The sequence below is a fragment of the Henckelia pumila genome, chromosome 1 (assembly GCF_033568475.1).
Source record: "Henckelia pumila isolate YLH828 chromosome 1, ASM3356847v2, whole genome shotgun sequence".
In the NCBI taxonomy this organism is placed as follows: domain Eukaryota; kingdom Viridiplantae; phylum Streptophyta; class Magnoliopsida; order Lamiales; family Gesneriaceae; genus Henckelia; species Henckelia pumila.
The window spans coordinates 138,911,092-138,933,663 of NC_133120.1; the positions used below are offsets into that span (position 1 = coordinate 138,911,092).

Here is a 22,572-nt window from a genome sequence, read left to right on the forward strand (position 1 = left end):
AAATGTGGTACGGCCCAGGTCTTTTTCATCAATCAAAGTACCCATATCAAAAGCATAGGTATTAATCCTGCCGCTATAGCTTGGGCGGTCGTTTTTATCAATTTTAAGGTTGATATCTGAATCAAAACGACCAAGAGCAGTTTTAAAAACGCCATAAGCCACAAAGTCATTTTGTGAACCGGTGAATCTGCCGGTGAAATTAAAATTGCCAAATTTGGATAGGATAGCGGGGGCTTTCTCTGTAGGTGTTCCCGAAAAATGGCTGATCAGGTAATCAAGGTCTTTTTTGTTTGACGCAACCTGTTCAAATTTCAATTCAAGGAAAGCGTTATCCCAATCGGTAAGATTATGCAGGTTAAAATCTCCCTTAACAAAGGTTGCTTGTCCGCCGGTGATGGTTACTTTTTTGGCTTTGAGGTTATTCACGTAACCTTTAGCTTGTCCATCTATACCCAGATCAAAACTTACTTTTTTAAGCGCGCCGGTAAAGTAGGCGATATCTGATGATGAAATGCGCGACGATTTAAAGTTGGCATCCATGTGCACCTTATTTTCAAAGTCATCAAAATCATCAAAAGTTTTAAACTTCATCCAGAAATAATCTTTCAGATCCGATCTTGGCGTTTGAATGGCCAGGTGCTTCAGCATAATCTGATTGGTATCAATGGTAGCATCTGAAGCAAAATGTTTTACCGTAAAACCGCTTTTTTCATGCAGGCTCAGGCTTTTAATGTTGCCTTTAAACAGGTGGTTTTTTAAATCCATACCCTGTATCTCGGTGCTGAAATGCTGAACATCAAGGTCATTAAAGTTAACACCTGCTATTACGGTATCCCTGAGGCTGTTCTTATATCTAAAATGAAAATTCTTAATAGCGATGGTGCCAAAATTGAGCGTCCAGGGTTTGCCTGCAGGCGTTTTGGTGGTATCGCCCGAGTTAAAATAATCTATAACAAACTGGAGATTGGTAGTGCTGTCCTTTTGTTTTTTGAGGTAAAAGGAACCATTATCCAATTCAATATTGGCAAAGTTGATGGTGCGGCGCTTTATACTGCTGAAAAGGTAAAAATCATCAATATCAACGGCCAGCTTTGGCGTGCTTAAAATAGTATCCTGTTTTTTATCTAAAATATAAAGCCCCTCAATTACTACCGAGCGAAATGGCCTGAGGTAAAGACTTTGGATGCCTACTTTGGTATGGAGCTCGCCGGCGAGGTATGCCGCCGCTTTCTTGGCAGCCCAGGTTTGTACCGGCTTAAACTGAAACGTGAGTAAAAGTATGCTCAATGTCAATAAAATGAACAATACCAGGCCCAGGAATATTTTGAGTACTTTTTTAATAACTTTGCCTTTTAAACTATTTAATGATTTGGTGAATTAGTGATTTAGCGAGTTCTTTACTATCCCTCTACAATTTTGAAGAAAGATGGTTTGCCGCTAAATAATAAATCACTGATTCGCTAATTCAATAACTCAATAATTAAACAAACGTGCCCGTAATTTTAGGAATCGAATCATCATGTGATGAAACCTCAGCTTCGGTTTGTGTTGATGGTGTGATCATGAGCAATGTTATTGCCAATCAAACCATACACGAGGCCTATGGAGGCGTTGTCCCGGAGTTAGCCTCAAGGGTTCATCAGCAAAATATTGTTCCGGCTGTTCAGCAGGCATTATTGAACGCAAAAGTAAGCAAAAATGATATTGATGCGGTAGCTTTTACACGCGGTCCCGGACTTTTAGGTTCTCTTTTAGTGGGAGTTTCATTTGCTAAGGCTTTTGCCCTGGCTAAACAGATCCCGCTTATTGATATTAATCACATGCAGGCCCATATCCTGGCTCATTTTATAGGCGATAAAAACCCATCGTTCCCCTTCCTTTGCCTTACGGTATCGGGCGGGCACACACAAATTGTGCTGGTGAAAGATTATTTTGATATGGAGATCATAGGCCAGACGCTTGACGATGCCGCCGGCGAAGCCATGGATAAAACCAGTAAAATTTTAGGCCTGCCATATCCCGGCGGACCGCTCATTGACAAGTACGCACGCCAGGGAAACCCGGATGCTTATAAGTTCCCCGAACCGCAGATTCCAGGATATGATTTCAGCTTTAGTGGCTTAAAAACTTCTATCCTGTATTTTATTCGCGATAACGTAGCTGCAAATCCGGATTTTATCAGCGAGAACATGGCCGATATTTGTGCTTCTGTAGAGAAACGCATTGCTACCATTTTGCTTAACAAACTGCAAAAAGCAGCGCAGGCTTATGGTATAAAAGATATAGCTTTGGCGGGTGGTGTATCGGCCAATACCGGTTTGAGGCTTGGCCTGCAGGCCATGGCCGAGCAAAACGGTTGGAACAGCTTTATCCCTAAAATGGAATATTGTACAGATAACGCCGCCATGATTGCCATAGCCGGCTATCACAAATACCTAAAAGGCGAATTTATAGGGCAGGACGTTGCCCCAATGGCAAGGATGGCCTTTTAGCCCCCCGGCCCCCTAAAGGGGGAGCTATGGAGGGATAAGCTTAAGTTTAGAATTAGATACAAATAACACATTAACATTCCCCCTTTAGGGGGGTAGGGGGCATATGAACGCATCAGGATATATTTTTTACATTGTTTTTGTTATCCCATTAATAGCCGCTATGGTTTGGCTTATACGCCAGGATAAAAAAAAGGGAAAGATTGGGCTTATTGTGCTGGCTGCACTGGTAGTTGGAGTTTTGATCTACGTTTACCTTAACCGTGAGGCACTTAACGGCATAAAGCCATAAGAAAAAGCCGTTAAATTTTATTTGAAGAGGTTTTAGGTAGAGACGCATCACATGCGTCTCCCGTATGATAAGCGGGTTTGCAAATCTTTAACTGCAATAATTTGCAGGCGTAAGACGCATGTGATGCGTCTCTACATAAAACATTAATTATTTGCCTTCATTTCTTCATATTCCCTGATCAGCTTTTTGGTAGCCCTGGCAAGGTAGGCTGTTATTAATAGTTGATTCAGATCATCGGGCAATACGGTTTCGAGGCGTACCAGCATGTACTTGTAGTTTTGGTAATGTGGCGTAATGAAATACGTCTGCGGATCAAGCGCTATCCATTTTTCCCGCTCGGCGGTATGGATGGCCAGTAACTCATCCTTCTCTTTATATTGCAGAAAATCTTGTTGTTAACATAAAAAGCCGGGTCTTCAAAGCACATCTTATGCATAACACCCGGTAGTGGCAACAGCGTGCTTTTCAAATACTGTAAAAAGATGTGCATATCGGTAGCCATAGTTAAATTTTATTTGAAGAAATTTTAGTAGAGACGCATCACATGCGTCTCCCGTATGATAAGCTCTCTTGCAAATCTTTAACTGCAATAATTAGCAATTAAGACTCATGTGATGCGTCTCTACGTTAACATTTAATTATTTGCCTTCAATTCTTCATATTCTTTAATCAGCTTTTTGGTGGCCCTTGCAAGGTAGGCTGTTATCAGCAATAGCTTCAGGTCATCGGGCGATACGGTTTCAAGGCGTACCAGCATGTATTTGTAGTTTTGGTAATGCGGCGTAATGAAATACGTACGCGGATCAAGCGCTATCCACTTTTCACGCTCGGTGGTATAAATGGCCAGCAGCTCATCCTTTTCATGTATGTTGGCGAAGATCTTGTCGTTAACATAAAACGCCGGGTACTCAAAATGCATTTTGGTAGTAACACCTGGCAGCGGCAACAACGTGCTTTTCATAAACTGCAAAAAGATGTGCATATCGGTAGCCATAGTTAAAGTTAATAAGTTTTCCCCACAGCATTTAATAAAACAGTAATTTCGGGTTGAAAACAGCTTGGTCATGAACAGCAGCAACCTCCGCAATTTATACGGTAATATCGATATCTATTTGTTCGATCAGTTATTGAAAGGTCGTTTTGATAATTGCCACACCGTGCTTGATGCCGGTTGTGGCAGCGGGCGTAACATTACCTATTTTTTGCAGAACGGGTATAAGGTGTACGGCGTTGATCAAAGCGAGCATGCTGTTGAATTATCCAAACGCCTATCGGCCGATTTATGTCCCGATCATTCTCCTGATAATTTTAAACTGTCGGCTGTTGAAAACCTGCCTTTCGACGATGCTCAGTTTGACCTGGTAATTTGCAGCGCGGTGCTGCACTTTGCCAATGATGCCGAGCATTTTGACAATATGCTGCGTTCGTTGTGGCGCGTACTGAAACCCGGCGGTTACTTTTTTGCCAGGCTGGCATCCGACATCGGGATCGAAACCCTGGTGCAACCTCTTGGTAATTACCGCTATTTACTGCCGGACGGCTCCGAACGTTTTTGGTAAATGAAGATATCTTGCTTGAGTATACCCGCGAACTGGTGCGCAACTTTATGAACCTATTAAAACTACCAACGTGCAAAACCTGCGCTGCATGACAACCTGGTGCATGCAAAAAAACAAACGCATAATTGCCGCCAGGCTTTTTCCCTTCTCTCCGTCTACGTCATTTACCGGTTCATCGATACAATATACCTGTGTATCGATACACAAAGTGTTAACGGCAATTTCGCTTGAAATATTTGCGTTAAGCCTACAATAACGGGTTAAACAACGATTATTATTTAACGCTTAACACACCACCTTATGATTATTCTGCTTTGCGGCTTATCCGGATCAGGTAAAACTACCCTTGCTCAAAATGTTAAAATGCGGCTGTCTGATACCGATGTTCCGGTTGAAATTATTGATGCCGACGTATATCGCCAAAAGCTGTTTCCCAATTTAGGTTATACTAAGGAAGATCGCTTCGACAATATCCGCAGGCTTGGCTTCATCGCCGGCAAATTATCCGGACACGGCGTGGTAACAATTATCAGTGCTATAAATCCCTATGATGTTATTCGCCGGGAACTGATAGCCACATACCCTGATGTCAAGCTTATACATATTGATTGCCCTGTTAAAACGCTGATGCAAAGAGATACTAAAGGCCTTTATAAACGCGCGCTGTTGCCCGAAGGGCATCCGGATAAGGTAACTAATTTGAGCGGCGTTAATGATCCTTTCCAATCCCGTCGTCGCCCGATTTGTATATCAACACTCATATTACAAAACAGGGAGATGCTACGGAAATATTGGCTGGTTTTATTCTTGAAAACTATCAGCAGGCGCAAATCAAACAACTATACCAAACCGGTCGCTATTAACTAAACCATGATCAATACTACAGTCAAATTCACACCGAGGCAAACATTAATTATTGCCGGTATGCACCGTTCAGGTACATCGCTTGTAACAAATTGGCTTAGCCGTTGCGGGCTGCAAATTGGCGAGCGCCTTTGCGGGAGTGGGACAGGCAATGTTGACGGGCATTTTGAAGATATGGAATTTTTGAAGCTGCACGAAGAGATCCTTGATCGCAATAGTCTGGAAACATCGGGGCTGATTGACAAGAAAGATATTGAGATCCCGCTTTACCAACTGGAAAAGCTAAAGGCGGTTATCGGCATCAAACAGCAGCTTTATGAGCAATGGGCCTGGAAAGACCCGCGTACCTGCCTGTTTTTGGACACTTACGCTAAGCTGTTGCCCGGTGCAAGGTACCTGGTGATTTTGCGTAACTATCAGTCGGTGGTTACCTCACTGCTCAGGCGCGATTTTGTTTATGTTGATAAAAAGTACATGGCCCGTAAATATATTCAACGATTGGTTTGGGTTCATTTCAGGCGGGCCCGGCGACTTAAGGCATTCTATCATGACCATGCCGAAAACTATTTGAAAGTATGGATCAGCTATAATGAAGCCATCCTGAACTCGCTCAAAAAAACTTCAGCCGGATGATTACCTGGTGATAAACTATTCCCAACTGCTTGAAAATGACAGCGAGGTTTTTTCATTTTTAACTGATAAATGGAACTTTTCACTCAATTATTTTGATTTTAAAGACGTGTACAAACAGGAGCTAATGAATAAAGCCGATGATATCAGCGATTTTGTTGCCGATAAAACCCTGTTGATAAAGGCCACCTACCTGCTTAAACGTTTGGGAAGCTATATGCGGGGCAGCGAAAGCTTTCCGGGGAAAGTATAATTTCCCGTCTGTAAGAACTGTTTATTCTTACAAAATATTCATTGCCGTTGGTTTTAACCAACGGTGAAGAATAATGAAAAATCCTGGCTTTAGCCCAATTGTGCAAGTGGATTTGGGCTGAAGCCCTCTCATCGCTATCTATTACTCCGTTGGTTAAAACCAACGGCAATGAAATTTATCTATTTGTAAAACGATATTCATCAATTCTAAACAACTTCTAAGGGCCTTTTGATATTGTCCTGAAAATTCGTTATATTATAGTATGAATATTATAACAGAATTTTACAATCAGGGTCTTGAACATTGGCCCCAAACAGGGCAGCACATCCTTGCCCATCAAACAGACGAAGAAATTGTAGTTTACCAGGCCTACAAAAAAAGCATTGCAAGGTTTGCCGTCGAAAACCAATTTTTGGGTGGAAGCGAATACAGCTACAACCGTATGTCGTGGATTAAGCCCAATTTTTTATGGATTATGTACCGCTGCGGCTGGGCCGAAAAAGAAAACCAGGAAAGTGTGCTGGCTTTGTGGATCCAGAAAAAAGATTTCGAGGCCATTTTAAATGAAGCCGTGATATCGTCCTTTAATCCCCAATATCATGATAGCCACGAACAATGGCGGGCCGATTTAGCTGAGAAAGAAGTACGCCTGCAATGGGATCCGGATCCTTATGGGCGTAAACAGGAACGCCGGGCAATACAATTAGGATTAAAAGGGGAGATGCTTGAAAACTTCGGAAAAAAGCAAATTTCCCGCATTGAGGATATCACCGGTTTTGTAAAGCAACAAAAACAGTTGCTGGATACCGGCAGATCTCATGAACTGGAAATACCCCTTGAAAGGGTTTACAAAACAACCAATGAAGCTTTGAATAAGCGGGTTGGTATAGATTGATGCTTGGAGCCCCAAACTCCCGGTGCCTTACCGGCAAAATCTCCACTCTTTTCTTAAACTTTCCCATCCGGGAGGGTAAGGCAAATAAAAGCCTCGCTTTTGCTTAATTTTAAATAACTCTTCAGGTTAATTTTTACCGTATTTTAATGATTTACGGTTATCATTCTGTTTAATTGTTAGGTTCTCTATATCAGTTAAATAACTACTATTTTAAAACCTTATTTGTAATTAATCTAAATAAATATACCTTTGCGCCCGAATCCGGTCTTGCTGGTCGCCAAAACTTCATGGCTGGATTCAGTTAATGCTGATCCTTTAATCAATTTATTATTTAAGTAAAATATGCGTTTTACAATTACCCCTATTTGCGCGTTTGGCAAGTCTGCCGTAATAAACGTTAAAAATAATTTCTTTAAAGCTTTTACCTGTCTGCTGATGCTTTTGCTGTTAGGTATCAATGTAAAAGCTCAAACAACTACCGGTTCAATAAAAGGTACCGTAAAAACAGCTGACGGTAAAGCTGCCGAGTTTGTGAATGTAGTTTTAACCAATACGCAGTTTGGTGCCACCGCCGGACAAACCGGGCATTTCACCATTAAAAATGTTCCGACAGGCACCTACACCATTGTTGCCAGCTTTATCGGTCTGCAAACCCAAACCAAACAGGTTACCGTTACCGCGGGCGAAACCACCACCGTGAACTTTGTTTTATCCGAGGGCGCAAAAGACTTGCAGGAGGTTTACGTAAAAAGCGCAAAACACAACAAATTCCTGAAAAAGGAGACTGAAGATGTTGCCCGTTTGCCGTTAAAAAACCTTGAGAACCCGCAGGTATATAGCGTAGTGACCAGCGAGCTGATGAAAGAGCAGGTTGTAACCAGTTATGTAGATGGTTTTTAAAAACATCCCGGGTACCGGCGTGCCTTTGGTTTATAACAACGGGCGCACAACCTTATTATCGCGCGGTTTTGTTACCGGTAACTTTATCCGTAACAGCGTTGCCGGTTACAATTTTAACAGCATTGATCCTGCCGATATTGAAAAGATTGAAGCTATAAAAGGCCCTACCGGTACATTGTACAACAGCAGCCTTGCTTCATTTGGCGGTTTATTTAACCGGGTTACCAAGCAACCCAATGAAACGCCGCGTACCGAAATAGCCTATCAAACCGGCAGCTTTGACCTTAATCGCCTTACCGCGGATGTTAATATGCCGTTGAATAAAGATAAAACCGTGCTGTTTCGGGTTAACGCCGCCTTGCATAATGACATAGTTTTCAGGATGCCGGCTTTACACGTAGTATTTTTGTTGCCCAAGTATCACTTACATTGTTAACGACCGCTTAACTGTTGATGTAGATGCTGAAATAGGTAATTCAAATGCTACATCGGCATACAGGCTTGCTCCAGATGCCAAAGGGAAAATTTATAATATCAAAGATCTCGGTATCGATTATAAACGCTCATTCGCTAACAACAGTGTTGATTACCTGAGCAGGCAGATTGATCTTTACTCGCTGATCAACTATAAAATTTCGGATCACTGGAAATCGCAAACCATGTTCAACAAAACCTATTCCTCTACCAAAGGTTATGTTACGCAGTTAAGTCTTGCCGATACCCTGATTAAGCAGCAGGCCATCAGCCAGGATTATCCTTATTATATCACCAATGTTCAGCAAAACTTTATCGGCGATTTTAAGATCGGTCATTTTCGTAACCGTATAGTTGCCGGTCTGGAATATTATAACCAAAGAAGCAATTGGACAAACTACACGGTTACCCTGCCTGGTATCAGCTATAAAAACCCTGGCGCGGCTTACAATAACTTTAATGTCCGATAAAATATCGTCGCTGGTAGCGGCTTTAGCTCCCAACGCTAATTCGTACGTGCAGAATAATCAAAGCTCGTATGCCGCTTATGTTTCGGATGTATTTAATATTACCGAAAGATTGAACGCGATGGCCAGCCTCAGGATAGATAGGTTTATGAACAAAGGCGCTTATACTCCGGCCAATGGCAAAATAACGGGCAATTTTAGCCAAACGGCATTATCGCCAAAATTTGGTTTGGTTTACCAACTGGTTAAAGACCAGATCTCATTATTTGGTAACTACATGAACGGCTTTAATAATGCTACACCTACAGCTACGGCCTTTGATAATTCAACCTTTAAGCCCCAGTATGCCAATCAATGGGAAGGTGGTGTAAAGGTTGATGCCTGGGATCATAAAATAAGCTCAACCGTAAGTTACTATAATATTAATGTAACCAATACCATCATGGACGATTTGGCGCACCCTGGTTTTATAACACAGGCTGGTACCCAATTAAGCAAAGGTATTGAAGCCGAAGTTATAGCCAATCCGTTTAGCGGTTTTAACATTGTTGCCGGTTTTGCTTATAACGACAGCAAAATAACTAACGGGGCAGCTTCGGTACAGGGTTTACGCCCGGCTAACTCGGGCCCGGCCAGGTTGGCAAACATTTGGATGAGTTTACCGTATTATGCATGGCAGCGTTCAGGGTTTAGGTTTTGGTGTGGGTGGCAATTACGGCAGCGATTCGTACCAAACCAATACGCAAACATTCAAGTTTACTATACCGTCATATACTACAGTTGATGCTACGGTATTTTTACGATCAGCCTAAATACCGCGTAGGCTTTAAACTGGATAACCTTACCAACGAAAATTACTGGTCGTTCCGTTGGCGCCGCAAAATCCAACCCGAGGAACATTGAGCGTTAGCATCAAGTTTTAAAAGCGATAATCATTAACAGGAAAGGCTTATGTCTCCTCAGGGTCCTCTCCGAGAGACCCTGAGGAGACATAAGCGCTTTGTCGTTTGATGAGCAAGGCGTCTTGTTTTGCCCCTCTGGGGCAAAGGATATTTCTATATTTTTTATGCTACAAACCTTTTGCACCTCTGGTGCATCTGTCTTTCAAAGCATCTAAAACTAACATGATCTTAATTAAATTGTAAAAATCCCCCGGAGGGGGAAAAGGTTTGTAGAAATGATGTTTCCTCGCCCTTATCCGAACCCCAGAGGGGTTCAACTTATACTGATTACTCCACTTGCAATAGACATTTGACTATTAATTTTGCAGGTTAACTTAAACACCGAGAGGCCCAGGGGGAGACAAAAAAACTCAAATCAGGTGTAGCATTCTTTTGTGTATGCCCGTATTATTGATATACAAACCAAACTTTCACAAATATGAAATTACCTTTAACCTTATCATTCCTGTTATTATTGGCATGCTTAAAATTATCGGCTCAAACCAAAGCTATTCAGTTTGGTATTAAAGCGGGGATTGCGACAACTTCGTTATCGCGCACTCCCGGTACAGATATCAAGCTTGATAAGGCCGATAAAAGCGGGTTTGGCTATTTTGCAGGAGCTTTTGCCAGCTTTAATTTTAAAAGATTTTCATTGCAGCCTGCCATTATTTTCAATGCTTTAAGCAGCCAGAGCTCCCAAAATGCAATAAGCGGTGATATTATTTACCGAACGTACGGCAAATGGCGCTTATACTATTTACAGGTGCCTGTTAACCTGATATATAATATCCCGGTGCAGGGTGGTGGTTTTTATGTAGGTGCCGGACCTTATATTGCTAATGCTTTATCGGGCAGGTTTACACCTGCCGTGGATCCGGTTTTGCCAAATGCTTCATCATTAGCAGCTTCGCCTCCTTTTAATGCAAAATTCGGTAATGATAACTTTAGCAATTTTAAATCGTTTGATTACGGCGCGAACGCGGTTGCGGGCTTTGCCTTGAATAACGGTTTTATGATCAACGCAGTTTATAACTTAGGGATAGCTAATATCCAGGGAAATGACAGATATATTTACGAAAGTACAAAGACCAGGAGCTTGGGTATAGCTTTGGGCTATAAATTTTAGGGCCCATATATTGGCATAACTCAAACTTTCATAGCTGAAAATTGTATTTCAACTATGAAAGCATTGGTTTTTGAGCAGGCGGGCAATGCCGCTGATGTGATTCAGCTAAAACATTTGGCTTACCCCAAACCGGCCCCCGGCCAGTTACTTGTCAGGGTAAAGGCCAGTCCTATACATCCGGCCGATCTGCTTTTCATCGAAGGGAAATATCGCTATAAACCTACGTTACCTCAAATAGCCGGACTGGAAGGCGCAGGTTATGTAGAAGAAGCCGGTCACGATAGCATAATCCCCAGGGGGAGCCTTGTAGCATTTAGCAAAATAGGGGCATGGGCGCAATACGTGATAGTTGATGAGCAGGATGTAGTATTATTACCGATACTTTCCGGTACAAAAAGCTGCTCAGCTCACGCTCAATCCTTATACCGCTTATGGTTTAATACAGGAAGCGAAAGTTAAAAGTGGTGACTGGCTGCTGCTCACCGCGGGTCACTCTACAGTATCGCGCATCATAATACAACTGGCCGCCGAGAAAGGCATTTGCGTAATAGCCACCGTACGGCACGAAGAACAAAAACAAGAGTTACTGGCGTTAAAGGCCGAACAGGTAATTGTGCCGGCCCCGGCGAACTTAAACAAACTATTAATGAGCTTACTAAAGGCAAGGGGATCAAAGCCGCATTGGATGCGGTTGGCGGTCCGCTGGCTACCGAAATAATTTCTTCTCTTTCTCCAGGCGGACGCCTTATCGCTTATGGGCTACTTGATCCCAAACCAACTTCCTATTTAAATGCGGAAGTTGTTTTTAAAAACCTGATGATTAAAGGATTTGGCGTAAGGGGATATGTTGAGAGCTTATCGCACGAGGAACGGACACATATGATCAGCCATCTGGTACACTCTATTGGTCGGGCCGAATTTAAGCTTTCGCCGGCGGCAACCTACCCGGTTGATGAGTTTGGGCAGGCTTTGGCTTATGATAAAGGAGGGAAGGTTTTATTGGAGTTTTAACAACAAAATAATGTATTAAAATAGTTAAACAAATCGTAAATTTAGCATTAAGCGTACGGGTCTCGTACGTACCTAAATTGTTTGTTATGAAAACTATATTAATACCTGTAGATTTTTCGGACACCAATACCAACGCCATTAAATATGCAGCCGATATGGGGTGTGATATGCCGGTAAAGAAAATTATCCTCCTTAAAAGCTATTACACATCGGTATATGAACAAATCCTTCCCTCCCCAGGACTATTTGCTGATAAGCCGGATGATATTGAAAATGAACGGCAAAAAATTGAAGTTGAGCTTAAGGAGCTCATGAAAAAACTGAAAAACCGCTGCCACGAAAATATTGAGATAGAAACAGTAGTTAGCACCGAGCCAATTATCAGGGCCATACATGATGTAGTTGATGATCAGCGTCCCGACCTGATGATTGTTGGGGGCGATATGGGGCACGAACTAAGCATGATTGGCGAGCAGGTTATCGAAATCGCAAAAAGCAGTTCTGTAAAAGTGCTGGTTATCCCACCCAATTGTAATTATCAGAAAATAGAGCAGGCACTGGTGCCCTGTGATCTTGAAGCCGTAGCCCGGCTTGGTGTTTTACAAGGGCTTAATACCTCGCACAGCTGGCTTAACCCCAAGCTGATGCTGCTTTATGTCGACCCGAAAAACAAACACATCGGGCGCGAAGAGGAGTTTGAGGCTTCGGTAAAACAACTCGTAAATTGCTATGAGTGTAAGCTTCACTACTCGGACGATAAAAATATTGTACGGGGGATACTTAATTTTGCCAAAGAGCAATCTGTACAACTGATCATAGCTTTGCCGGGCAAACATAGCTTTTTCTATAATTTAACCCATAGCAGTATCACGGAGGCCTTGTCAATAAACGCTACAAACCCAGTGCTGATACTCAAATAGTATTTGTAAAGTTTTTATCAATGTTGTTTTTTGTTTAGGTGTAGTTGCCTTGAATTGCCAATATTTACGGCAACTAAACTGATAAACATGTATAAACTCAAAGTAATAACTTCTACCGTACGTCCGGGCCGTAAAGGGCCTGCTGTTGCGAAATGGATAACCGAGGGGGCTAACAATCATGGCTTTGAAGCCGAAATGGTTGATCTGGGCGAGCTTAACCTACCCCTGATGAACGAGCCTGTTCACCGGCCCTAAAACAATATGAACATGAAGCACACCAAGCAGTGGAGCGCCAAAATTGAAGAAGCCGACGCTTTTATTTTTGTGACTGCCGAATATGATTACAGCTATCCCGCGCCACTTAAAAATGCCATAGAATACCTGGTACACGAATGGGCCTATAAGCCAAGCGGCATTGTAAGCTATTCTATTGGTCCGTTTGCCGGTGTAAGGGCGGTTATGAGTTTAAAAACAGATCTGCTTTCGTTAAAGAATGTAGCCCTTGGCGAAATGGTCAATATCCCGCAATTGAATCAGTTTGTTGACGAGGATAATAATTTTACCGCGGATGAAAGACTGGATAAAAACGCTAAGATCATGCTTGACCAACTGGTGCGCTGGACTAAAGGCATGAAAGCGATACGGGAAGATAAATAGCATTTGTAGTTAAGGTCTTTAAATCCCTTGCCATAACCGGCAGGGGATTTTTGTTTTAAATAATGAGGGGATTTTTGATGTAACATATTGACGGTAATTGTGTTAAATTTTATGCTGATCATACTGTATTATTATTGGCTATGGAAAATCAATTGGAAGAAATCCGTGATCAGCAAAAGCAATCATGGAATAAATTTTCGCCCGGATGGAAAAAGTGGGACGAGTTTAACATGCGTTTTTAAAACCCATGGGCGATGCTATTATTGATAACCTTAAAATAAAAGATGGATACGATGTGTTGGACATTGCCGCCGGTACCGGCGAACCCGGCTTAACCATTGCTGCTTTAACACCTAATGGAACAGTAACGGGTACCGACCTCGCCGAAGGCATGCTGGAAATAGCCAGGGCAAATGCCGCGGCTAAGGGAGTAAAAAATTACAAAGCTCAAATTGCGGACGTAAGCGAGTTGCCCTTTGACACCGAATCATTTAATGCCGTCAGTTGCCGCATGGGGTTCATGTTTTTTCCAGATATGCAGTTGGCTGCCAATCAAATTTACCGGGTACTAAAGCCTGGTGGCCGCTTTGCCACTGCTGTATGGGCAGGCCCCGAACAAAATAACTGGGTTACCACCATTATGAGTGTTATCCAGAAGCACGTGATATTGCCCGCCCCGGCTCCGGAGCGCCGGGTATGTTTCGCTGTGCAAAGCCGGATGTTGTTGTCAATTTGTTAAAGCAGGCGGGTTTTAATGATATAACCCAAAGTGAAATAGCCGGACAGGTAGACTACGGAAGCTTTGACCGTTACTGGCAAATGATGCTGGAAGTTGGCGCCCCAATAGTAGCTGCCATGTCGCAAGCCGATGAGCCGACCAGGAATAAAATAAAGGAAGAGGTTGCGGCATTGTTCCAATCGCAGAATACAAGTGGAAACAGCGCTGCTCAATTACGGCGCGCTTGTAATTAGTGCGCAAAAATAATCTTCAGATAACTTTGATGTAATCTGAAATTTAACATTGAGGTTAAATTAGAGATATAACTTTACGTTAATGAAACCGCAATATAAACTTAAGCTTGTCTTATTGTTTGCTACACTAATGTTTGTGGCCAAGCCTTTTGTTGGTTTCATGATCTTTAACAGGCAGCATCCTCCGGTAAAAATCAACATCTTCCTGCTCGATAAATCATTTAGCAAAAGGATAATTCAATACCGGGATGGTAGCCTGTCCATAATGACGGCCATTCAAAAAAAATTGGCACACCCGTTGTCAGTTTACGTTTAAGGCTCTCCTGCTTTTTACTACTGTTACCCTTTTCTTTTCGGATTTAGGAAGCGGGTTACCTACCGGCATATCAGGTTCTTAAACCTCAGTAAAACTTTATCCCATCCTCTGTATCTGGTCAACCGGCAAATTATTGTTTAACGGATGGCAAAGCCGTTCAGTAATTGATAACCTATCTGCGGCAACTCTATTTTAGTTGATTTTCGGTTTATTTTATCCGGCTTCCGGGCCGTGTCACCATTGTTTATCCGCGGTTTTAAGCGTGATAAACTTTCATATTTATTAAAATGCCACTTTCCTATTCATATACAATTTTGACGATAACGATAAAGAGTTATCAAATTTTGCCAAGGCCCTGGCGCTGCCGGTAAGGGTAGCCATTATCAGGATCATTATTGAACATAATAATGTGGTAAAGCGCGAAATGCTTTATGAGATCCCCTTTAACATCGAAACCATAAACAAACATGTGGCCGAGCTTAAAAACCTGGGCATTCTGAAAGTTTACGGGATCAAGGGCAATGTTAATTACAGTATAGACGAAAGCTTGTTCGATCAGATGGCTTATCGTTTTTCTATGTTGTTAAAAGTGCGAGGCATCTGTTTGTACAACATATCAATACCGATTATGAGGCTGCGGAAGTTACCCCGGCGGTTAACATCCGCAATTCAATGCCCACTTTAAGCCATTTTGGCCTTTTCATTAGCCAGCAACGAAATTTACTTAACATAACACAGCCGGCACTGGCCGAAAAGCTCGGTTTAGAAACAGAAAATTTAAACCAGGTAGAACGGGGCGAGGTTGCTTTCAATCCCGAAAAACTGATGCTGCTTGCCAACGTGTTTGGTATTACGCCTACGGTTTTGAAGCGTGAATATTATAGCTACCGTATTGCCGAGCTTGTTGACGAAAGTGGTTGTAATGAGTCGTTACTGGATAGTGCCAAAGAAAAAATCCATCAAATGCACGCCTCCTGAGCTTTTTGATTTACAGTGATTTAATATTGAGGTTAAGGCCGATAAAACCTTTCTGCGTATATTTAGTTAAGTATCAACTATAAAATGGCATACTTAATTTAAACGCATGGAAAATTTTACAATGCTGCAATTTTTTGAATGGTATTACCCCGCCGGAGGCAGATTGTGGAATCAGTTAAAAAATGACGCGGAAAATCTAAAGAAAAAAGGGATCGACTCGGTTTGGTTGCCACCGGCTTACAAAGCAGCAAGCGGTGGCTATTCGGCCGGGTATGATGTTTATGATATTTATGACCTTGGTGAGTTTGATCAAAAAGGTACCATACCCACAAAATACGGCACCAAGCAGGAATACCTTGACGCTATTGCTGCCGCGCAAAAAGCCCAATTAAAGGTTTATGTTGATGTGGTGCTAAATCACATGGGCGGGGCCGACGAAATTGAAAAAGTGAACGCCCGCAAGGTTGACCCGGCTAACCGTAACGAATTTATAAGCGATGTTTACGAGATAGGGGCGTATACCAATTCACCTTTCCTGGCCGTAAAGGCAAATACTCCAAATTTATATGGGACTGGCAGTGCTTTTCTGGTATCGACTATGATGCGTATAAAAAGGAAAACCGCCATATTCAGTATTCAAAACCAATATGGCGAAGGCTGGGAGGATGTGCTTGACGATGAAAATGGTAACTACGATTACCTCATGCTTTCAGATATTGACACCCGCAACCCAAGTGTGAGGCTGGAGCTGAAAAACTGGGGCAAGTGGTATTTTGAAACCGCGAAGTTCAATGGCTTCCGGCTCGATGCTATTAAACATATGGATCATGGCTTTTATAACGAATGGCTTGATTATATGCGCAATGAGTTTAAGCATGAGTTTTTTACCGTTGGCGAGTACTGGGCTTTTGATTTGCCCAAACTGTTGAAATATATTGAGGCAACAGAAGGGCGTTATGTCGCTTTTTGACGCGCCATTGCATGATAATATTCATCAAGCTTCAAAAGCAGGTAAAGATTATGATCTCACCACAATTTTTGATAATACCCTGGTAAGTGCCAATCCCGAGCGTGCCGTTACCTGGTTGAAAATCATGACACCCAGCCGCTGCAATCGTTGGAGCAGCCGGTTGACGCCTGGTTTAAGCCGCTGGCCTATGCGCTGATTTTGCTGCGCGAAGCCGGTTATCCCTGTGTTTTTTACGCCGATATGTACGGCTCAAAATATACCGATAAAGGCGGGGATGGAAAGGAATATAGCATTGAGCTGCCAATAGTTGCTGAACTGGAAACCTTACTTTATGTAAGGAAAAAACCTTGCCTACGGTACCCAGCGCGATTATTTTGACCACCCTAATTGTATAGGCTGGACCCGCGAGGGCGATACAGACCATGAAGATTCCGGATGTGCAGTTGTACTATCAAACAGCGAGGATGGCTTTAAAGAAATGGAGATTGGGGCCGGGCACGCGGGCAAAATATTTGTTTTGACTATCTGAACAAGCACGATGGTGAAGAAGTAATTATTACTGCTGATGGCTGGGCCGAGTTTAAAGTTAAAGCGGGAACGGTATCGGTGTGGGGAATTAAAAAGTAATTTATATTAAACGGGGTTAACATTTTATACATTTGTTAACCCCGTAATAAATACAGCTATGAAATACGAAGAAATTCCCCTGGTAAATAATGAGGCCATCCATAATTTGAACTGCATGTTGAAGGCCACCGCGCTTTTATCGATTACAAGCAAAAGGATGATAAAATTTACCTGATCCATACCGAAGTACCGGTTGAACTGGAAGGTAAAGGTGTGGCGTCGGCTATAGTCGAAAAAGCATTCAACTATATCGAAGAACATAACCTGAAGCTTGTGCCGCTTTGTGTTTACGTGGCATCATATCTTAAGCGTCACCCGGAGTGGACACGAATATTGGCTATCGCTCAGGTCATTAAAAAATGCGTGTTTTAGTTACAGGTTCATCGGGCAGGTTAGGGGCTGTTACGGTTAAACATTTATGCTCGCACGGGCATGATGTTACCGGTATTGATGTGATCCCGGCGGAAACAACTGATGAGCAGATCGATATCCTGAACAAAGAGGCCGTTTTAGCCATCACCAAAAACATTGATGCAATTGTTCATTACTGCCGCCATCCATGGTAACATTATGAATTGAACTATCCCCGCGAGGCATTTATCGATGTAAATATTTATGGCACGCTTAATTTACTCAATGCGTGTATAGCCAATGGCGTATCAAAATTGATGTACACCAGTACAACGTCTATTTATGGCGATGCGATGGTTGATGACAGTCGGGCTGTTTGGGTTGATGAAGAGCTAATGATTAAACCCCGTGATATCTATGATATCACCAAACAAAACTGCCGAACAGCTTTGTAAAGATTTTTTTTACCGCGAAGGATTGCAAACATCAGTTTACCGGGTTTGGTCGTTTCCTGCCGGAGGCTGATAATCTCAAACTAAATCATCGTTTGTATCGCGGCCTCGATGAACATGACGGCGCCGAAGGTTTACGATTAGCCCTGGAGAAAACTTTTCCGGAATTTGAGATCTTTAATATCACCAACAGTTCGCCTTTTAAAAAAGATGAATTGATTCAGTTAAAACAAAATCCGCCGAAGTAATAAAAAACACCATCCTCATGCTGAAGCTATTTATAAAGCAAAGGGCTGGGTGTTTCCGAAAAGTATCGACAGGGTTTATGTAAGCGAAAAGGCCAAGCAATACTTTGGCTACGAGCCGAAGTTTACATTTGATTATTTGTTGAATAATCTCTAAATGCTAAAGACTTACGAAGTTTTTAAAACTTCGTAATCTGGTTTTGGGAATTTTCCAACCACTCACCTAATCAAACCAACCATTCACCACCTAATAAGGCGAAGTACTAACCGCCGTCCATCCGCCATCAACAACCAGGTTTTGCCCGGTAATGTGCCTTGCACCGGGAGATACTAAAAACAACACGGCATTTGCCACATCTTCAACCGTAGCCGGGCGCCCCATTGGCGTAATACGCGCCCATGTTTTTTGATACCGGCGTCTTCCAGGGTACGCTCGGTTAAACGTAGCGCCGGGGGCAACGGTGTTTACGGTAATTTGATGCTGCGATAGTTCAACAACCAAACTTTTGGCCAGCATTTCCAAAGCCGCTTTGGTCATGCCATAAGCCGCAAGATCCTGATGGGCCTGGTGCCCCGTAACCGACGACATGAACAAGATGCTTCCCCGCTTTTTTGTTTTACAATTTGCTGGCTGCCCTTTGTGCCAAAAAGAAAACTACCCTGCAGGTTAAGGTTCATGACACTTTGCAGGGATTGGGCCGGATAATTCAAAAAATCGCCAAACAAAGTGATGCCTGCGTTGGCAACAGCAATAGTAAGCTTACCGTAACGTTGCACGGCTTCATCAACATTGTTGTATAAAATCAATATCCGAAGCATCGCCCGCCATTGGGTAGCAATTACCACCCATGCTGTTTATAGCATCTGCCGCCTGGTTGCCAGTTCTTCGCTCAAATCGTTCAGTAACACGGCAGCGCCGGCGGGTACTTAGTTGTTTCGCTATTTCAAAACCTATCCCTTGTCCTGCGCCTGTTACTATGGCTACCTGCCCGCTAAATTTATCAGTTATCATTTTTTAGATTGATATTAATGCGAATCCCTCAAAACCTCGCTCCCGAGCTTCCCTTTAAAAAATCCAGATCGGCACCAAGGTGCGCCTGCTCTACATGGGTTTGGTATAAATAAGTGTATCCGCGTTTGCTGATATTGTTATTTAATACCAGTTCGATTTTCTTTCGGCAATTTCCTCGTCGCTTAATTCAAGGTGCAAAGTTCCTGCCGGTACGTCAAGTTTAATCATGTCACCGTCCTGTACTATGGCCAGCGTTCCGCCGATGGCAGCCTCGGGCGATACGTGTAATACCACCGTACCAAAGCCGGTGCCGCTCATTCGTCCATCCGAAATGCGTACCATATCAGTAACGCCCTGATCGGCCAGTTTTTTAGGGATAAGCATATTGCCAACTTCCGGCATGCCTGGATAGCCTTTTGGTCCGGCATTTTTTAATACCAGTACACTGTCTTTATCCACATCCAAAGCCGGATCATTGATCCGATGGTTAAAATCCTCTATATTTCAAATACAACCGCCTTGCCGGTATGCTGCATTAAAGCGGTACTCGCTTGCCGACGGCTTGATCACCGCCCCGTTTTGGCAAAGGTTGCCTTTGAGTACAGTTATGCCTGCTGTTGGGTTAAAAGGATTATCAACCGGAGCTATGAGATCGCGATTAAAACATTCGCTGTTTTCATAATTTTCGTGATATCGGATGTCCGCTTACCGTTATCGCATCGCTGTTAAGCTGTTCATGTAGTTCTTCATCAGTGCCGGCAAACTCCGGCATAATAAAAATCCTCCATAAAGTATTTGCTGATGGTTGCAGGTTAGCCAGTAATGGTATTTTACGGGCGGAGGTGTTGAAATCATCCATATTTAAAGCAATACCAATACGGCCCGCTATGGCCAGCAGGTGAATAATAAAATTGGTAGAACCACCAATGGCCGCATTAACGGTAATGGCATTTTCAAAAGCCAGCCTTGTAAGGATGTCTGAAGGTTTTCAGGTCTTCGCGCACCATGTCAACAATTCGGTTGCCGGATAGATGCGCCAAAACTTTTCGCTGGAATCGGCAGCGGGGATGGCCGCGTTCTCTGCCAGTGAAAGCCCCAGCGATTCCACCATGCAGGCCATAGTTGATGCAGTACCCATCACAGCGCAATGCCCCTGGCTCCGGGCCATGCAGGCTTCGGCGGTGTAAAGGTCCTCATCGTTCATTTGCCCGGTTTGATGATCGGCAAAAAAACGCCAGATATCTGATGTGCCTATATCTCTGCCCCGGTATTTACCGGTTAGCATAGCCCCGCCGAAACAACAATAGTGGAATATTAACACTGCAGGCCCCCATCACCAATGCAGGCGTGGTTTTGTCACAGCCGCAAAGTAACACTACACCATCCAGCGGATTGGCGCGAATGCTTTCCTCCACATCCATACTTACCAGGTTTCGGTATAGCATAGCAGTAGGTTTAACCAAAGTTTCACCTAATGACATTACCGGAAACTCAACCGGGTAACCGCCTGCCTCGTAAATGCCGTTTTTTACAGATTGCGCCAATTCCCGGAAATGAGCATTGCAGGGTGTAAGTTCCGACCATGTATTACAGATGCCTATCACAGGTTTGCCTTGCAGCTGATGTGCCGGAATGCCCTGGTTTTTTCATCCATGCACGATATATAAAACCATCCTTGCCCTTTTTACCAAACCATTGCCGGCTCCGTAGCGGTTTATCCTCCATAAAGATGTATTGTGTTTAAACTGGTTGTTCAACAAATATAGATTTCTGTAAATCGTTTTAGGTATTTGTAAATAAAAAGTTAGAAACTCTTTTAAATTAATACGAATCCATAAAGTATAATTAATTGTAAGTGATTAGTAAGCTGCACCAGCGGTGCAAAAGGTTGTAGAAAAACAAAACGGATCAAATTTTTAGTGTGCCAGAGGTACACAACTTAGCGTCGGTGTGAGCTATCGGCGATTATCTTTCTATATAATAGGGCATTGCAAATGCTGAACCCAATGATGGCGGTTCCCTGATTTTTCTGCGTGCCACTGCCTACTCACAACTGCCAACTGAATTAAGGGCGTTCCTTTCGGGCGGGCTATCCGCTGCAAGTCCTCGCTTTGCCGGCACGCGGGGCCAATAACGCGCTGCGGGCTTTTACGCTGCTATCCCTAACGCGGGTCTTACGGTCAGTATGAAACTTTTTTCTCCTTGAAGAATAGCGAGTTAGTGAAAAGTAAGGGGGGATAGCAATAAATAATTTGGAAAGGGTCGAAAAGTGTCTACCTTTGCAGCCCGCAAACGAGGAAGCGGGGGTTGTTCTTTAAAGGTTGAAAGTGAATGAGGAAAGCGAAAAAAGATTGTTAAAATCTTTGTGTGAGACTGGAAAATAATTCACACCTTTGCAGCCCGCAAACGAGGAGAAGAGAGAGGTTGAGCGGGTCCAGAACAAAAAGAAAAAAAAGTTTTGGAAAAGAGAAAAAGATTGTTACCTTTGCAGCCCCAAGCGGGAGAGAAGCTTAAAAGCTTCTAAAGATAAGAGGATGGGGGTTTTAAACCTTTGGAATCAAAACGGAAAGAGAGCGATTCTCGCCGTAAAAACTGACAAATCGAAACGGTTTGTAAGAGCCGAAAGATTATATAGCTGATCTGAGAAGGGAAGCGAGCAAGTTCTTTTAAGAAATGGAAATCATGTAGCGTAACGGGAGGCAAGCGGAGACTAAGGTTAAAGCAAGCTGAAGAGTTACCAAAAAAAGCAAGGCGAACTGTATAAAAGATATAATAATACAGATTCTATTAATTAATAATAGGGTCGGGAAATTAAACAAAACATTTTACAATGGAGAGTTTGATCCTGGCTCAGGATGAACGCTAGCGGCAGGCCTAATACATGCATGTCGGACGGATTCGGGAGCTTGCTTCCGATGAGAGTGGCGCACGGGTGCGTAACACGTATGTAACCTACCTTAGTCAGGGGATAGCCTCTCGAAAGAGAGATTAAGACCGCATAACATCATTGAATGGCATCGTTTGATGATCAAATATTTATAGGACTAAGATGGGCATGCGCAACATTAGCTAGTTGGTGTGGTAACGGCATACCAAGGCTACGATGTTTAGGGGATCTGAGAGGATGACCCCCCACACTGGTACTGAGACACGGACCAGACTCCTACG

General features: G+C 43.0%; 5 protein-coding genes across 5 annotated transcripts; 3 read left to right on the forward strand and 2 right to left on the reverse strand.

The window, feature by feature from the left end:
* Positions 1-1,562: 1,562 nt before the first annotated feature.
* Positions 1,563-2,781, forward strand: LOC140874089 (uncharacterized). Its single transcript, XM_073277365.1, has 2 exons — positions 1,563-2,474; positions 2,581-2,781. The coding sequence occupies exons 1-2, from the start codon at positions 1,563-1,565 to the stop codon at positions 2,779-2,781; spliced, it is 1,113 nt and encodes a 370-aa protein (XP_073133466.1).
* A 10,310-nt stretch (positions 2,782-13,091) lies between these two features.
* LOC140874090 (NAD(P)H-dependent FMN reductase LOT6-like) lies at positions 13,092-13,481 on the forward strand. Its single transcript, XM_073277366.1, has one exon. The coding sequence runs from the start codon at positions 13,092-13,094 to the stop codon at positions 13,479-13,481; it is 390 nt and encodes a 129-aa protein (XP_073133467.1).
* Positions 13,482-15,853: 2,372 nt separating this feature from the next.
* Positions 15,854-16,717, forward strand: LOC140874091 (uncharacterized). The gene has a single exon (XM_073277367.1). The coding sequence runs from the start codon at positions 15,854-15,856 to the stop codon at positions 16,715-16,717; it is 864 nt and encodes a 287-aa protein (XP_073133468.1).
* Positions 16,718-18,639: 1,922 nt separating this feature from the next.
* LOC140874092 (uncharacterized) lies at positions 18,640-19,404 on the reverse strand. The gene is made up of 3 exons (XM_073277368.1): positions 19,236-19,404; positions 19,014-19,126; positions 18,640-18,957 (listed from the first exon to the last, which is right to left on the reverse strand). Exons 1-3 carry the CDS (start codon positions 19,402-19,404, stop codon positions 18,640-18,642), a joined length of 600 nt encoding a protein of 199 aa, XP_073133469.1.
* A 28-nt stretch (positions 19,405-19,432) lies between these two features.
* On the reverse strand, positions 19,433-21,129 carry LOC140874094 (uncharacterized). Its single transcript, XM_073277369.1, is given in 11 exon segments — positions 19,433-19,551; positions 19,554-19,910; positions 19,913-19,955; positions 19,957-20,091; positions 20,093-20,161; positions 20,163-20,203; positions 20,206-20,392; positions 20,394-20,458; positions 20,461-20,699; positions 20,701-21,050; positions 21,052-21,129. Coding segments are annotated over 11 exon segments (1,683 nt in total).
* Positions 21,130-22,572: the final 1,443 nt, after the last annotated feature.

Excerpts from the sequence above, each read along its gene's own strand:
- LOC140874089 (XM_073277365.1), top strand. The coding sequence starts at position 1,563 with ATGAGCAATGTTATTGCCAATCAAACCATACACGAGGCCTATGGAGGC. Across the intron at positions 2,475-2,580 it reads GGCAGGACGTTGCCCCAATG|GGGGGTAGGGGGCATATGAA; the intron begins GCAAGGATGGCC and ends TTCCCCCTTTAG.
- LOC140874090 (XM_073277366.1), top strand. The coding sequence starts at position 13,092 with ATGAAGCACACCAAGCAGTGGAGCGCCAAAATTGAAGAAGCCGACGCT.
- LOC140874091 (XM_073277367.1), top strand. The coding sequence starts at position 15,854 with ATGGAAAATTTTACAATGCTGCAATTTTTTGAATGGTATTACCCCGCC.
- LOC140874092 (XM_073277368.1), bottom strand. The coding sequence starts at position 19,404 with ATGATAACTGATAAATTTAGCGGGCAGGTAGCCATAGTAACAGGCGCA. Across the intron at positions 19,127-19,235 it reads TGCTATAAACAGCATGGGTG|GCATCACTTTGTTTGGCGAT; the intron begins GTAATTGCTACC and ends TTGCCAACGCAG. Across the intron at positions 18,958-19,013 it reads CAAAGGGCAGCCAGCAAATT|GCCCATCAGGATCTTGCGGC; the intron begins GTAAAACAAAAA and ends ACGGGGCACCAG.